The 17,019-nt window shown below is 32.6% G+C and overlaps 2 protein-coding genes across 2 annotated transcripts; one reads left to right on the forward strand and one right to left on the reverse strand.

Annotated features, from left to right (window-relative positions):
• Positions 1 to 249: 249 nt before the first annotated feature.
• On the reverse strand, positions 250 to 8,869 carry LOC122404187 (cilia- and flagella-associated protein 44). The gene is made up of 25 exons (XM_043408118.1): positions 8,614 to 8,869; positions 8,367 to 8,529; positions 8,152 to 8,291; positions 7,785 to 8,079; positions 7,575 to 7,719; positions 7,301 to 7,503; positions 7,002 to 7,244; positions 6,757 to 6,938; positions 6,558 to 6,696; positions 6,213 to 6,486; positions 5,890 to 6,130; positions 5,546 to 5,816; positions 5,306 to 5,469; positions 5,031 to 5,243; positions 4,856 to 4,963; positions 4,453 to 4,633; positions 4,196 to 4,381; positions 3,936 to 4,133; positions 3,328 to 3,864; positions 3,084 to 3,255; positions 2,688 to 2,986; positions 1,085 to 1,281; positions 811 to 1,028; positions 595 to 737; positions 250 to 511 (listed from the first exon to the last, which is right to left on the reverse strand). Exons 1-25 carry the CDS (start codon positions 8,847 to 8,849, stop codon positions 344 to 346), a joined length of 5,316 nt encoding a protein of 1,771 aa, XP_043264053.1. The 5' UTR covers positions 8,850 to 8,869; the 3' UTR covers positions 250 to 343.
• Positions 8,870 to 9,077: 208 nt separating this feature from the next.
• On the forward strand, positions 9,078 to 9,926 carry LOC122404188 (AP-2 complex subunit sigma). The gene is made up of 4 exons (XM_043408119.1): positions 9,078 to 9,151; positions 9,333 to 9,482; positions 9,541 to 9,714; positions 9,784 to 9,926. The coding sequence occupies exons 1-4, from the start codon at positions 9,149 to 9,151 to the stop codon at positions 9,883 to 9,885; spliced, it is 429 nt and encodes a 142-aa protein (XP_043264054.1). The 5' UTR covers positions 9,078 to 9,148; the 3' UTR covers positions 9,886 to 9,926.
• Positions 9,927 to 17,019: the final 7,093 nt, after the last annotated feature.

Below are 17,019 nucleotides of genomic sequence, written 5' to 3' on the forward strand. Positions count from 1 at the left end.
TAAATAACAGTTAAACAAAAGAACCAGTTACTTAAAATAATATAATTATTTCAAAAGTGCGCAAATCTATTGTCTACCAACGTAACTGAGTGAGTAATGATTGCATATGCTGCTTGATTGATGTTTGAAGGGTGACAAAGAAATTGACGATTCTAATAATTAAATTATTTTCATGTTTACAAAATAAACAAAATTATCATTAGGTATATTTGTATATTATAATCTTGCTGAATTAGAAACATTAATTTATTTCTCTTTTACAAGTAATACAGATGAGTTAAATCATGTTAAATAATATATGTTACTTAATTACTTTAATTGTTAAAACTAAAACCAATTATTCCTATAGCATACTTTTTTTCAAGCAAATTGGAAGTAATTTTTTTGGTCCAGCTTTAAGATTTTCTACGTCGTATTGAAGCATATGTTTTTGTTGCATTTGACTATGCAGAATACTTTCTAGCATGGTTATATTAGCTTTATGTTCAAGTTCTGTTTGTAACATATTTTCCTACAGTTAAAAAAGGCATTATTGGATGTTAATTATGCACTCTATTAGAATAAATATATACTTTCTCCTGAAATTATATTTACTTCTGAAATTGAAACCTGTTCCAAAATTTTCTTAAGCTTAAACTTTTCTTTCTCCAACAGTGTCAGCAAACTAACTTTTTTAGTATTATTTTGTATCAAATTTGCTAAAGCACTTAATCCTTCGTTGCATTCTTGTTTTACATCTAAAAAAAAACAAAGATTATATCAAAAGCTTTTATCAAAATAGTTTTCTAAAACTCAAAGTTTTTGATTTACTCTTTATTTCGTTGGTAAAATTCTTCATGACCTTGCGTATGTTAGTTTTGGTGTTGTAAATCAATCTCTGTAAAACAGTTTCGTAAAGGCTAATTAAAGATGTTTTGCGACCAAATTTCTGTATCATCAACTCTTTAATTTCTATTTCTAGCTTCTTATTTTGTGTTCTCATGTATTTCAGATCGAATTTTATTCTTTGAAGGTGTGTTTCATTTTTTCTACAAGAAATAAATATTTTATTCTTGCAAATTACTTTGTATTCCTTTTAACTTACTTGCGTTTTTCTTCCAAGTCATAAGTTTCTTTTTGTAGTATTCCAATTCTAGCATACAGATTTGATAATTCCTTTTTATTAAAAATTACACAATTTTGAATGTCTGCAATACATCCAGAATTTGATATGTGTTGTAATTGATGAATCTTTGCTACAACTGTTACATTAATGTCATTTAACTTTCTCTGATTTTCTAACTATTAAGAGTAACAAAATTAAATAAATAAGTTACTTTGTAAAACACTTACTGAATGATTTGAAAGTAGAGAACGCTAAACTTTTGGTATATGTTATTTTACTCTCTTTAAAGATGATTGTGATACATAAGCATAGGTTTGAAGACTTCCTTTTCGAAATATAAATACTTTCTGTTTATAATAGAGTATTCTAAAAATTAAAATTTACGTTTTATTTACGCATCAACGTTTCAAAACCGAATGTCTCTCATCAATACTTCATCCTTACAAAAGCGTTTCTAGATACAGCTGCTACAATGTCTCGTCATCTCGTTCATAAATGAAGTGAATATCTGTCAATTTAATATTAAAATAAGCCATCTTAGTAAGAATATTTTTATTATCAAATGTTTGAATAGAAATTTATTTACTATGTCATAAGCTACGATATCAGAATGACTTGCTGAACTACATTTCTAATTCTATGTTTATATTTCGAAAAGGAAAAGTTTTCGCACCTATGTTTACATGACTTTTTTATCCTCAGGGAGAGTAGAGAACAATACTAAAGTTTAGTGTATCATCTAGGGTATCTTGTTTAAGTGCGTATAGCAGGATATGTCGAAAGGAGTTGTAGTTATTAAAATGAATGTTCGTACAAAAGTGGTTTGGTAGGATTGGCTACATCATGTAGTACTAATTGTTTTTTGTGAGTGGAGTAGTGGAGGAGATCTGAAAGTCAATCTAATTTTCTTAAATGGAATGCTATATTTTTTTCTTCAAAAAGTAAGAGCAGACACTGAGACAAATCCAAAGAGGTTCTATACGATATTATTCTGAGTTCGATAAAGGTAAATCGTTATCTTACGTTTACGTTCTACATCAGTCGGCGGCCGACAGCCAGCAGCCGTTGCTGTGTTTCGGACGAAATGTCAAATTCGTCCATATTAAATTATTTTCCACGTGTTTCTTTTATTAACTTTTTCATGTTCGACAAATTAGTTTAGCAATAACCTCAACCTCTGTTTATAATATCATAATTGCAGTAACTTGATACGAACACGACCAACGCTACTCGGCAGCAGCTGCTGGCTGTTGGTCGTCGACCAATGTAAGACGTAAACATAAGCCAACAATTTACCTTTATTGAATTCAAAATAATATCGTATAACCACCTTCCTGGATTTGTCTCAATATATGCTGTTACTTTCTGAAGAAAAAAATATAGCATTCCATTTAAGAAAATTAGATTGACTTTCAGATCTCCTCTACTACTCCACCCACAAAAAACAATTAGTACTACATGATGTAGCCCGTCCTATCAAACAACTTTTGTACAAACAATTTTTTAATAACTACAACTCCCTCCGAGATATCCTGCTGTAATCACTTAAACAAGACACCCTGCATATAATATCTTAAAATACCATAAAAACTTCTAAATCTTCTAGATTCCTTTTCAACTTGCTTTCAATAACTCTTAAATTTTTGGAAGCTGTTTCTAATTCTTTTTGCAGTAGATCTATTTCTCTCTGCTTCTCTTTAATCTGAAATTCATATGTATATCGTTTTTTCCTCATAGAAAATGCCATATCATATAATTGTTTATCACACCCTGATGGACATATATTTTCATCGAATGGAATGTGTTTGGTTTCAGAATCTACTGTCGTATCTGTTTCTTCGGAACTGGTTTCCGACGACTGTGTAATTGAATCCAAAGAACCTAAAATTATAATTAAATCAATAAAATTAAGTAACTCGACCGACGTTAATGTAAAAAATAAAACTAGAAAAAGCTAATACGTATATCAATATAATACCATCTCTTTGTCTTGTAGTCGAGTATTTTTTTTTAAATATTTTTTGAAGAAAATCATAAAATTTATTTCCAGCTGTAGCTTTTGAAAATTCAACAGTAACATCTTTTATTTTTGTATGCAATTTCCGAATTTTTTCTTCTCGCGTCACAATTTTTACATTTGTATTTTGTATCTATTAAAATTATATTCTGTTATTAATTTATATCAACCAATTGTTATTTTTTATTCTTATAATGATAATGACTTTTAACATGATCGCGACACGTTTACTTATTGTTTTATTAACTTTTTCTTCGAGTGCATATTCCACTGTTTCACATTCTTTCAGAGCAATAAATTCTTCATAAAGAGTTAACAAATTCAAATTTACGTAACTACTCTGATATATAACATCGAGTCTATATTCTTCTAATTCATTTAATTCATGCTCTAAATGTTTATAACTGTTATTAATATATCGTAAAATACAATCTTGCTCATATATTTTTCGCCACATTCGAGATCGTTTCATTTCACGTTCCCATGAAGTTTGTACAGAGTCGCTTGTATTTAGATTTTGAATTAAATTAATTTGCATAGATGAATTATCTTTTAGTTTCATCTTCGAAAAAGAAAGAAGAGTAGACAGATTTCCTATTTCATCTCCAAAGTCTGTTCTATCGTCACAAAATAATACTTCGTATTCTAAATCAAACAAATCTATTGGTAGATCCATGCTTATCGACTGTCTTTGTTGTTTTACTTGTTGCACCTGTTCTGACATTGACATATATTTCTCAAGCTGTAAAAATAATATTGTCTTAAAGATACTTCTATGTGTTTTAATCGTAAGAAATTACGAATTTAATTAACCTCAAGATTGTGTTCAGGAAATTCAATATCAAAATTCAGCCTTGGCAGCTGTGGTAAAGGTTTTACACTTTTCAATGGAATTTCTGTATGAATTCTTTTAAGAATTTCCATTAATCTAATCGCTTCTTTCTGAAATTTTTGTTTTTTTAATCTGATTCCATTTAATTTTCCATTAAACTCCTCCCGCAAGTAATAAAGCTATTAGGAATAATTACTTTAAAAATCAACCATTATAATAAAAACTTGTACGTCAGTTATACCTTGGTTCTACAATCTAAAAGTTCTTTGTATTTTGCAGCAACGGTTTCCTTTTTCATAGTTAAATTTAAACCTGTACCCATTTTCAAATCATATTCACCAATAAATTTTCTCGTTTTTTTAAGGAAAGATACATCCTCTATGCGATTTTTAGATACATTTGGTTTCCTAGCATATAGTGTTTGCCACTGAAAACAAATTAATATTACATAATACATATCAATTATAACACAATTCATTTTTATTATAACTTATTTACTTCTTTTTGCCGTTGAATTAATTTTCTTTTCTTTTCTTTGTATTTTAATAACATTTGATTAATTTTCAATCCTAACCCAGACGTCAAATCACTGTAATTTTCAGCTAAAATACCTTCTAAGTATTGTATTTCCTCTTCTTGTATTTCTCCTATGTCTTTTTCTATTTCTTCTTCTGTTATACTACAGCCGCATAATAATATAAACACAAAGAATTCGAGAAATAGTTGAATAATTTTCTTAATGAAAAGACATTGAAAACAATATCAATAAGGATATAAAAGGATATACACAATTTTTTTTTCATAATACCTTATTAAATACTATTTTAATAGAACTTCATTTTTTGAAAATTAATTTTGAATTCTCCTATTTGATAGATATCTAAAAAGAAAATATATATACCTGTTTGTTCTTTGTTGTTCTTCAATATGTTTCATCACTATGTGTTTTGAAATGTTATGAATATTTAATTTCAATTCTCTTAAAGAATGCACAGTTCTATCTTCATTCCTATTTTTAAATTATTTTACTTTAGTAAATATAATTTTACATACTTAAAAAAAAAGATAATGCTCACAATATACTGGAAATCGCAAAAGGTAAATGTGTAATAGGTGCAATGAAATGATTCATAAACTTCTGTAATTCTAGTTTACTTTTCTTCTTTTGGAATTCTAGATTCTCCTGTGTCAAGGCTGTTTGTGCTTTTAAATACTGTTCCAAGTCTTCTATAATTCTTATATCTAATTCAAACCGTGATATTTGTTGTGATGGCAGAAGGCTTTTATTTCTGACTTGACAAAGAAAAATAAATTATTATAAGGTAATAGTTAATATATATAGTAGTATTACCTAGTAGTAATTTTGACATATTCCTCTGTCAAACCACGTATGATTAACAGAATTTCTTTCTTTTTATTGGCTGCAGCTGAGATAATTTCATTTTGTTTTATTTTTGTAATTACATTTTCTAAATTTGGATAGTTTACATCTTCAATGTCTTCAATATTTTTAGGCTACATTATAAAAATAGTTTCAAATATCTAGTTTTAATCAATTAGTTTAAAGGTATCAATTGAGAAATCAACTTACTAGAGGTAGGGGATGCTGCACTTTTGGTATTTCTATACTTTCGGAAGGTGTATCATCGTTAATTTTGAAAGAAAATATATTTCCATCGTGACCGCATGTCAGTAACATTTTCTTATCGTAACTTAATAACATTTTAGATATGCATCCATTATAATAATCATGTATGGGAAGAATCCAAGAATCTGACAAATCTAACGGATTTTCTTCTTTCATTTTAGCAACATAAAGTTCTCCATACTGTGTTCCCAAAAATAAATATTTCTTGTTTTTGCTTAAAAAAGAAAAGAGTAATATATTACTTTTCTATGGCATTTCTGTTTTAAAATAATTTTACATTTCCATACTAAAAAAGGCAATTTTGAATCTCTGTATCCTTTGCATGTTCAATTATTCTACTCCTAATCGGTTTATTATTTTTTATTCTTCCGGATAGTGGACGTGGATATTCATAAATATATCCTGCATCAAAACCAGCCATAAATAGCCATATATTCCCATTGGTACCATACAGTGCTACTAAAATTTTGTTTGGAATTTCTGGAATATAAATTTCTGGTAGAATCATATCCATGTCATCAAACTCCACTAAAAAAAAAGAATTAAATCAGAATAATTAATTTGTATTTCGAATCAAGCTGCTTGAATAATATTAAAAACATGTTATTACTAAGAAAGGTTTCTTCATCGATTACAACATGAGGATTTTCTGCTATCAGTTCTTCCAATTTCTTCTTCTTTTTTTCGAGTCTTCTGTTTTTTTCTTTTTCATATTTGTTTCTCATAAGTTCTCTCTGTATCGAAGATTTTACCGATTCAAATTTAAATGCTACAGAATTACACTTGATAAGCTCGTAGGAACTAGTTGTGTATGATTGAGGTGTTATAGGTAATTCTACTTCTATACAGTCTCCTTTCAAGCATCCAATTAACAAAGTTGCCTCCTATTTAAATTAAATTATGTAGTCACTTTTGCTATATTCAATTGAAATAAAATAATAATATTGGTTTTTACTTCTTGTGGATTCCATGTCATACAAGTAACAGACGAAGGAACTTTAACGTATCCGATAGGTATAATCTTCGGATAAGTATTGGTAGATTGAATATGAAATGTAAAAATTGTAGCATCTTCGCTACCCGTTATCAGTAAACTAAAAATAAATTATTTTGTTAGAAAAATACAATTACCTTTAAATTTATGTAAAACATACCTACAAGAAATATTAAAACACATTACAGAAATTGGCATTGAATGTGGTTTTAAAACTTGAATCAGTCTTGTATAATTTTCATTTATATTATTATTTGTGCTAGCTGTCTTTATTGCTATTGTTATCATTCGAATAATACCACTTTTAAAGGCGCACACTAGCGTTGATCCTGTTTTTTCGATCTAAACATTTTTACAATATAATACCTTTTACAACAATTTAAAAAAGGAAAAAATTTTATTTACCTTGCATGGAAACCAAATGACTTGAGTTCCAAGGTCGTGAAAAGAATGGACAACATTTAATTTCTTTTCAATATAATTGTAAATATGTAATTGACCATTCTCATCGAGTGAAGCTACAAAAGGTCCCCATACTGCTACATCCATATCAACTATAGAACCAGCATGACACGTAAAAATTTTGATCTGTCGATGTTGTTTTTTACTGGTACAAAGATCAAGTAACCACAATCCTCCATTTCCATCCTACTAAATATTTCATTAAACAATAATATTACATTTTTATAATACGATATATTTACCTGGGCATACCAAATTGTTTTTTCTGGATCATTTGGCTCCTGTTTTTGAATACTCATAAGCATTGCATTTCTTTTCGAATACTCTTTCCCCTCCGTAATATAAAATTCATAAATTGGTTCTATTTCAAATAACTGTTCATTGCTAGGAAGATCAGCATCATCAATACTTTCATAAAACCAAAATCGTATCCACCCATCTAATCCTATCACAGCAAATATTACGATTTATTTTGAATTATTTTTTGCTATGAATTATATAAATTATATAAATTACCAATTGATATAAGTTCTCCGTTGATGAATTCAAATTGAGCAATATAATCAGTATGTGCAGCTTGTTTATTTTTCCTACATGCTTCAAGTTTAATTATACTTTCATCCCATAAAAGTATGTTACCCCATTCACATCCTGAAATTACCTAAAATACAAAACACATGTAAGTAGAAAATTTTAATTTTCAAAAAATGACTCTTTTTTTCTTACTGTTTCATTCGGCATTGGATGAATTGCTATAATATCAGAGATCTCTGTATTTCCAAATTTACCAGTTTCCCCTTTAAGTTTTAATCCGGTGAAAGTCTTAGACATTTTCCAAAATTTAATATGTCCTAATCCACAGGATGTTAACTGATCAGGAATATATTTAGAAAAAGTTACATTATATACATCTTGAACATGAGATTTACATTGCAAAATAATTTGTGATTCTTTCCAATTCCAAAGAGAAATATAATAATCAGGTTCACCACCTTGCGAAGTTAATAATAAACCATCAGGGCTATAAATAAAAACATCTGGTGTTATTTTTATACTACAGAGTTTTTTGAATTATTTGTTTAAATCTATCTACCTATATGTCAAATGAAAGTAACGTTTAGTTGTTCCTCCTTTTAAAGTAGTTATAATTTCCATGGAAGGCCATTTGTAAATAGTTATTAAGGGATTTATTCCATTCTCTCCTACAGCAATATGTTCGATGGTAGGATTTTTCTGTACAGATATTTTAAAGCCATCCAAGTCTTATATCAAATTTATTGATATTACTATAAGAAAAGAAATACTTACACATATGTGACCAATGCCACCACCCATAGAGCCTCTTCTGAACCAAATTTGATTTTCTTTTACGTCGAAAAAGTGAATTATATTACCAGAAGCGAAGACTATAGTATTTGTATCAGCTATGCAAAGATTAAAATATCTTTGGCAATCGTATGCATATGAATAACTGTTGCATATTAAGAATTTATACAAAATAAAATATAACTAAGAAACTTTAAAGAAAAAGAATTGGTTGTTTTATTAAGGATACAAAAATTCTAAAATATTTTTAGATATAGTTCCATTCTGTGGTTGCCTGGCTATAGAGGAATATTCTTCAATATATCCTAAATCCAGTTTATACTCTTCATTTATTTCGTAATTTTCATTTTCTTCTTTATTTTCATATTCGTATAATTTTAAATTACTTTGCAAATCTAATTTAGTACTTGAACTTCTTTCCGAATCATAATTATTTTTAAATTCAACTTTACCACCATCAGCCATTTTGTTTTCGTGGATCAATTTCCAAGTGTCAAAGCAACTATGAAAACATAAAAACTAGTGTACAAATGCATCTTTTTCAAAAGTTTGAATTTTGATTTATATAACTTTTTTGTAAGTAGCCATTGAAAAACACTGATCGTTATACAAAGTTCCTAGATTTTAGAGCGACTTCATTTGTGCATTTTGATAACCCAGAAACAGTAATAAATGTCACTCAATTTCATGTTTTATTCTTGTTGATCAGCGGCTGTCAACTGCACTAATACCAATATCGGTTGACGTATTAAGTCAGTTTAACCATGGCAAGTAATTAATGAAACATTAAATATATTTATTTTCGTTATGATAATAATTTAGCATATGAGTACTATTTTCTTTTTTAACACTTAAATGTTATATAATATTTTATTGATACAATTTATGAAGTACATGAAAGAAACATTTTCGTGAAAATTCTAAAATGGCTTTTGGTTTAATGTATAGATTCGCTTCATTCTTATTCAAAATAGAGCTGGAAAAACAAGATTAGCAAAATGGTATATGAATTTTGATGACGATGAAAAACAGAAATTAATAGAAGAGGTTCATGCAGTGGTGACTGTACGAGATGCTAAACATACTAATTTTGTTGAGGTAAGTTTCTTACATTTAATTTCAATAATATGAAAAAATTTAATATTGTATGTTTTAGTTTCGTAACTTCAAGATTGTATATAGAAGATATGCTGGTTTATATTTTTGCATTTGTGTTGATGTCAATGATAATAATTTGTGTTACTTAGAAGCAATACATAATTTTGTTGAAGTATTAAACGAATATTTTCATAATGTGTGCGAATTGGATCTGGTATTTAATTTTTATAAGGTAACTTTTAATTTTTAAGCACATACCAAATCAAATAAAACTCATCCTTATAATAAAGATCTTTTGCAGGTATATACAGTTGTAGATGAAATGTTTTTGGCAGGCGAAATAAGGGAGACAAGTCAAACAAAGGTTTTAAAACAGCTATTGATGTTAAATTCATTAGAATAAAATTATTTATCATTATCTCATTGTATTAATCAAATACATCATGAAAATATAAATAATAAATTACATTATAAACATTGTTATTTGAACTATCTTATTGAGCCAATCCTTCACTTCAAGTTTTGTACTCAGTTTTAGAATATTGAATATAGCAATGTTATTAGAGAACCAGTTCTAAAATGTAGTACAATGCTGTAGTATTTAGAAATCGATAATATAAATAATTCCTCTAAAGTAGAAACTTTACAGAGTATACATATTTGGCATGTTTTATACATCGAATTTTTTCATGAAACTATCACATTGTGAAGCAAGCGTCGCGCAATGATTATTTTTTTATAACTTCACTTTTTTATATCCGCAACGATGTGCTCGAAAAACGCTTTTCTTTAAAACGAAATCGCATTTCATAGTCGTATTAATTTCTTGAAACATTGTAGGTACATCCATACAAAAGTATGTACATATTATCTTATTCACGCTGTACATAAACAGTTCTGACGCTTATACCTACTTAGTAGAGTCGGCTGTGCCACACAGCCTGTGTGCAGAGCAGCGTGGCCCAGTGTGGCCAGATCGGGCATAATTGAGTGCATTGGAATCGACAATAGTGACCAGTGTGGCCAGATCTGGCATAATTGAGTGCATCGAAATCGACAACAGTGACGACGAACTTCCTTAGCGTCTAATGGAGTGGTTGGGATAGCAGGCATATACTACCGCACGAGCCACGTGTACGTGAGCTCGGCGCTTGCGCATAACTTCGGGAAATCGATAAAGAACGTTAGTGTGAGCCTTTCCTTCTTGCTCTTGTAAAAGACAAAACAACTGAAATACGACCTCGCGATAAGTGGCATACGATTCCAAGCCTCGACTGTCCCAGCATTTTTACTTTCCGACCTATGTAAGGTATAAGGAAATTTATAAAGTATCATAATGGAAAAAAAATTTCGAAATTTTTTTTTAGCGGAAATACACGTTTTAGGACCCCCTCATCATATTGTGACTACTACAAAAAAACATATTTTTTTTTGTTCCTATGCTATTGACATGATTGCATCTAAACGGCTGAACGAATTTCAATGAAACTTAACATTTAAGTTTTATGTTCTCGTTTCAAGGTCTCATTAGATTTTGAGCGTGATCAGCTCCCATATAATGATGATTATACGTTTTTAGTTTTATAATTATTTGTAACAAATTTTTAAAGCGATTTATATAAATCTTAAGAAGGATTAAGATCAAATATATTTTTCTCCTATCTTTCCTAGACAGGAAAAATTAAACGAAATCTTATGCCTTGCATACCTACCTAAACCACATAAAAAACGTATTCCACAAATATTTTAGAATAATGTTGTTCAAAGCAGTCTTACTCGTAAAGGGTTAATTAAGGGTTAATTAAAATGAAAAACCACTCTTAGCCAGTACCGTGCACGCTACAGAAATAGATTACTACTGACTTTTCCCACTATGTTTTTTAATAACCGTATCAAATTGTTACACACAATCAAATGTTATATATTTGACTTAACTTTACATAACAAAATAATTGTAACGATAGGTAAAAGAATAACGTGCACGCTACCGTTCAATGGAAACCACGGGAAGGTGGTGGTCACTTCCATCAGGAGGGAAATGTAAAAAATTGTTATTTCTTTGTAACATTATCACATGCCGTATATTAAAATGTTTTTATTAATGTAATGAAATTACAATATAATGAAAAACTAACTCGTGAATGCATTAATTTTTATTAATATACACACGAGCCATAAAAATGGAAAAATGATATAATTGTTTACATTTCCAAAGGATGGGATGTCGGGATAGGACGTTTGCGATTAAGCTGGCACGTTATGTCGTGCATTGTTGCTCTTACGGTACCGTGACGTAAGTGTAACAAGGCGCGACATTCTACGTCATAGCCACACTATCTACAGCAAGCAATTTCACTAACTAAAAATATACGGCAAAATATAAGCAAATAAATGAAGAAAGAAAATGCTAGTTAGAGCAAGCAGAATAGTATTTACAGCAAGCGAAATACGTAAAAAAAGTAACAACGCGAGACAAATTGAACAACTATTTACATATTAGCGATGTCCAAAAAAAAATATTTTGGACATCACTAACAAGACTGCGGTTGCAGTGTAAGCGCTTTCGCGTGACGTTATGGCACATACATGCATCACACCTTGTTGCGCCTACGTCGCGGTACCGTTGACGTAACAAGACCAGTCTACCGCGACGTCGCATGAAAACGTTTATACTGTCATTGCAGCCTAATAGTACGAATTTACTAAAGAGCTTTTCTCTGGAGAGAAAAATCTCTCTAGAGAAAAGCTCTGTAGTAAATCGGTACCTTAATTTTCGTCATATGACGTAGCGGGAAAATTCTCAAAGTTATTGTCATATGTTGCGTTTAATCTTAAATTACACTTTTGCTTCTTAGCAAATCTATGATATAAATTTTTGGAATACAATAGAGCTAGATGATCGTCATCTACCTCCATGGGTTGAGAGTTTTCCCTCTGCGCCGTTAACGAAGATTTCACAACGCAAATAGAGTTGACGCTGGCCGAAGAAAGTTTATTCCGTTTCTTTGTTTTTATGTCAGGTAACATGGAAAACAATCTTTCTGCATCGGCATTGGAATTTGGAAGTGATCTAATTGTATTTACTAATTTCATCAATTCAGGAAATTTAATTTTCTAGTCCAAATTTCGCGTTAATAAAATTGTTTTCCAGAAACCATCGAATTTCATCTCGATAAGCGTCTGTCTACCTTTCGTTGTAAATTCCAAAGGCAATACTGACCATTCTGTTTGCAGTCCTTCTTCGTCGAAACCGCCGAATTTCTTAGCGATTAAGAGAACATTTCTGAAGGAAATGTCTCTATTTGTATCATTTAATATAAAAGTGGGTTCAAAAACATACAAGTTGCTAAGAAATTCGTCATCGATTGGCAATCGATGACTGTTCCGTCCGTTCGGCTCGGGTTTTTCCGCGTGTTTATGGTGCCAGATGCGGAAACATGACTTTGTCGAAAAAGTCTTCGAATATTCCGCATCTGGCAAAAATAATCGTAAACCGTTCAAGCACTTTAACTATTCGAAAGTGCAAGGCCCGAGTTGACCGACGAAGGGCTGTATTGTTCCGCGGGTGGCACGGTCCCCTACAACGACCATCGCCAACTCGTGGAACAATACAGCCATAAAACGGCTGCAACGCACGTGCAGCTACGCGAAATCCGGAGTTCCGTTTTTTCCTCGGAAAATTAACGGGGCCTTCGACTTGGGGAGAAAACCTCGGTCACCCTTGTCCAGGGTGACCTGGGCCTTGCCTCCACCACGATCGGGTGAGGGAGGAGTTTCCTGCCCAATGGGGCAGGAAAATCGATCCTCCTCCCCCAAGTCGATGGCCAATCGATAAACGGGAAAATTAACGCGAATTGAAAGACAAACCCCCGAAATCGCGAGTCGGAGGGGGTTCGAGCCGAGGAGGAAACGGGCTCCGGACACTTCGAGCACTCGTTCTTCGATCACCGAACAGTTAACAACAAAAAGACTTCCATCGCAACCGCGAGTCGATTAACGTACAGTTCGACTCTGATTCGACACCGACGATTTTATTTCGAGAACATTCTTACATCAGTTCAACGTCATTCAGCAGCAACATTCGTGCTGCATTAACCTTAGAATCATTGTTTCCGGGTTAATTTCTTGAAGCAACGCGACGCGACGGACCGTTTACCGCGAGCAAAGGTAGCTTCGAAATTTACGACTTCGAAGACGGGTTCCACCGTGCGGGATATCGCGACGCAATCGCGAGGTACGAAATCAACCTCGAACCGAAACAATGACGAATTTCATTTGCAGCTGTAATATAAAACATTAAACAATTTTTCCTTACGGTTTCTACGATGTCGGACTTGCCTTCTGCATTCAGTTGATGCAGAAAATTAAGACACTCTGTTTCTAAATTTATACTATTAAATGGAAGTTGATTTTCGACTACAGAAAAATTCATCATTCTTACTAAATCCATGTGTTTCAAAAGCTGCGGTTTCAGAAAATTGCGTAATATATCGCATAAAAGTTCTGCCGCAGTCTTTTGAAGCAAATGAATTCTTGTCTCTTGAGTTTGACAGAAAATGCTAAATTTATAAAAAAACTCAAGAGCGTAATTTAGAAAATAAAGATATGTTTTGGCCTCTGGATTTTGCATCGAGATTAACAGACGTTCCCCGGACTCTGATTTCTCGCTTATTGTCAATTCTTGCAAAAAAAGCAATACAGAGTCCCAATTCTCTAAAAGTGTAACTACGGATGTATAATGCGATAACCATCGCGTAGAACACAATTTTAAAATTTTTCTGTCGGTTGTTTGAAAACATTGCTGAAATTCGCGGAATATAGCCGAACGTTTGGGACTACTGTATATGAAAGTTGCTACTTTTCGTAACAACTCCTCGCATATGTCTGGAATGGTATTGCACGCTTCGCGCACTACCATTGCAGACAGATGACACGGACAGCGGACAGTCAAAAATTTGTCCCTGCATTTTGTTGCAAGCTTTGTCATAAAGGACGAGTGTCGCCCTGTCATGACAGCAGCGTTGTCACATGACAACGCGACAATATTTTCGAACGGAATTTCTCTTTCTATCATGGCAATTTCAAATGTTTTAAATAAATTATCTGCGCCACAATTTCTGGCATCAAGATGTAATAATTCTACCAATTCCGTTCGAACATCCAAAGTCTCGGGTGCAACATAACGAACAAGAAACGTCATCCATTTCTCGTTGGTCGAGTCGGATGTTTCGTCAATATAAATAGAAAATTTAGTGTTTTGTAAAACACTAGAAATACGTTTTGTTTCTAAAGGATACAAAACGTTTGATATAATATTTGAACACTTTGTTCGACCGAACGACATATGTTTCAAGACATCAGGATCTTGCCCAATGTCTTTGAAAACTTCAAGAATCGTCTCTGCGGTTCGATACGGAATATTTTTTCGGCTATTAATTTGGCAAATTTGATTTCCGCGGATTTTATCCTTTCATCCAACGACAGAGGCGATTCTTCGGATTGCGTCGTAAAATTATTATTCAAATTGTCTGCGTTATCGTTACTCTTTTTATAATTCTCAATGTGACACTGAGAATCTGCATGATTATAAATCGTCGATAATCGACATGAAAATTGTTTGTTGCAAACCGAACAGAACCATGAATAAGGGTCGCCGTCGACTTTATGCAACCATGGCTTGAAATAATCATTCTCAAGCCATTGAGGCGTAAAAGTCCTTTTAGAAGTACTATTTTTTGTATTCTCCGTGTCTATACACGTTTGAGGAACCGCAAGAATAAGACTTATTGCATAAAGTACAATAAAAACGACTTCTATCATGGGGTACTGCACGTATCCATGATTTAAATCTATGATCATTTATCCATGAAGATAAAAAACCGCGCTTACACTTATTCTTCGATTTCACAACCGTTTCCATGATATAAAAGCAGAAAAGCGAAAGAACAGAAAATTACAGAATACCTACGCGAAAGCTTTTTTTCAATTTAAATGTCTCAGAATGACCTACGGCACGTACCTTTAAATTTCTCCTGATGTTCGTCCTCGTCGACCGAATTCAACTGACTCAAGAGAAACAGCAGTGGCTCGAGCACGTGGCGATAGTGTTTTGTTTATACTGCTCGCGCATCGATGGGCCGTTGAAATGCCCGGACGAAGAAAGGATGTAGATATACAGGGTGTTCGGCCACCTCTAGCAAAAATTTTAATGAGCGATAATAGAGGCCAAAATAAGACGAAAATCAAGAATACTAATTTGTTGATGGAGGCTTCGTTGCAAAGTTATTAACATTTAAAGTTCCGCCTGTAGAATGACAATCCGCTAAACAGCTGCGTTCGCGCGGACGGTTGCGGCAGGCGAGTGCTAGTGGTTCTCACGCAGCATAAAAAATTCTGCTTACCGACATTATCGACAGCCTTAGATTTTTGTCCACTTATGGGAATGCGAACACCTTACGTTGAATAAGATTCAACCTGTCTTATGAAAATCCAGAAGGGCATATCAAAACTCGTCCGACGAGATTTTCACAGAGAAAGGGTGAATGCCAGTTCCAATACACAATGTTGTGAACAAAAATCACCCACATGCGATTATACACGCCCCACGATTGTCCACAGTGTCCACAAGTATCCACAAATAATCCTTTCAGGCACTAACCACTATGCAATTAAATAAACACGTACCGCGATTATGTTATTCGTGAATGTCTACGTGTACGTGTATCACGATTCTTCCGAGTTACTTACGAATAAAACTGTTATTAATTTTTCAAATACACTTCAATTTAAAAATGTAAAAAGGAATCGCAGGATAAATGAAATTTTCGCATCGATTTACGTTCACGGCGAAGAATGTAACAATACTAGCAGCTGACTGTGCCATCGATCGACGAGGTTCAGAGAAACATATGCCGAACAGGCCCCGATTCTACGTCACTCGCCTCGCTTATCTCTCTCACACACAGCGGAGACAAAGGGCAGCATCGGCACGTGTTCGGCCAGCTAGTCAGTCGTAAAACAGTATCAGTCAAGCTAGTTCACGCGACACATTTCAGTTATGTATTAAGTAGCATGTAAGAAATACAGTGATATAAACAATCAGCGAATACTTATTAAATTCCTGTTTACATTTTTAAATTGAAGTGTATTTGAAAAATTAATAACAGTTTTATTCGTAAGTAACTCGGAAGAATCGTGATACACGTACATGTTAACGTCAAAATGCTTTTCGAAGCTAAGACACGTGTCGGGGTCGTACACGTGTCTCGGAGGTCACTTGGTGTAAGGAATAGCCTCAGGAAATTAGAAGAGGATGGCCGATGCAGTTAGGATCGGTGACACCGTCGCGGATGTTATGATTACGAATCGATAACTAAGGGTCCGATTGCCAACCGCCGAACTAGACGCGTGTGGCCGATGACCTAAAGTCATGGCACGTGTACTGAGATAAGGATGTTCGAGAAGGATCTGGCCACGGAGTGGGGAAGGTTTTGCCTTTTGGTAAGAGGACTGTGATGAACCCCACGGCACTTACCCC

This window comes from Colletes gigas, unplaced genomic scaffold, assembly GCF_013123115.1.
Source record: "Colletes gigas isolate AHSC1104 unplaced genomic scaffold, ASM1312311v1 Colletes_gigas_Sc00119, whole genome shotgun sequence".
Classification (NCBI taxonomy): Eukaryota; Metazoa; Arthropoda; class Insecta; order Hymenoptera; family Colletidae; genus Colletes; species Colletes gigas.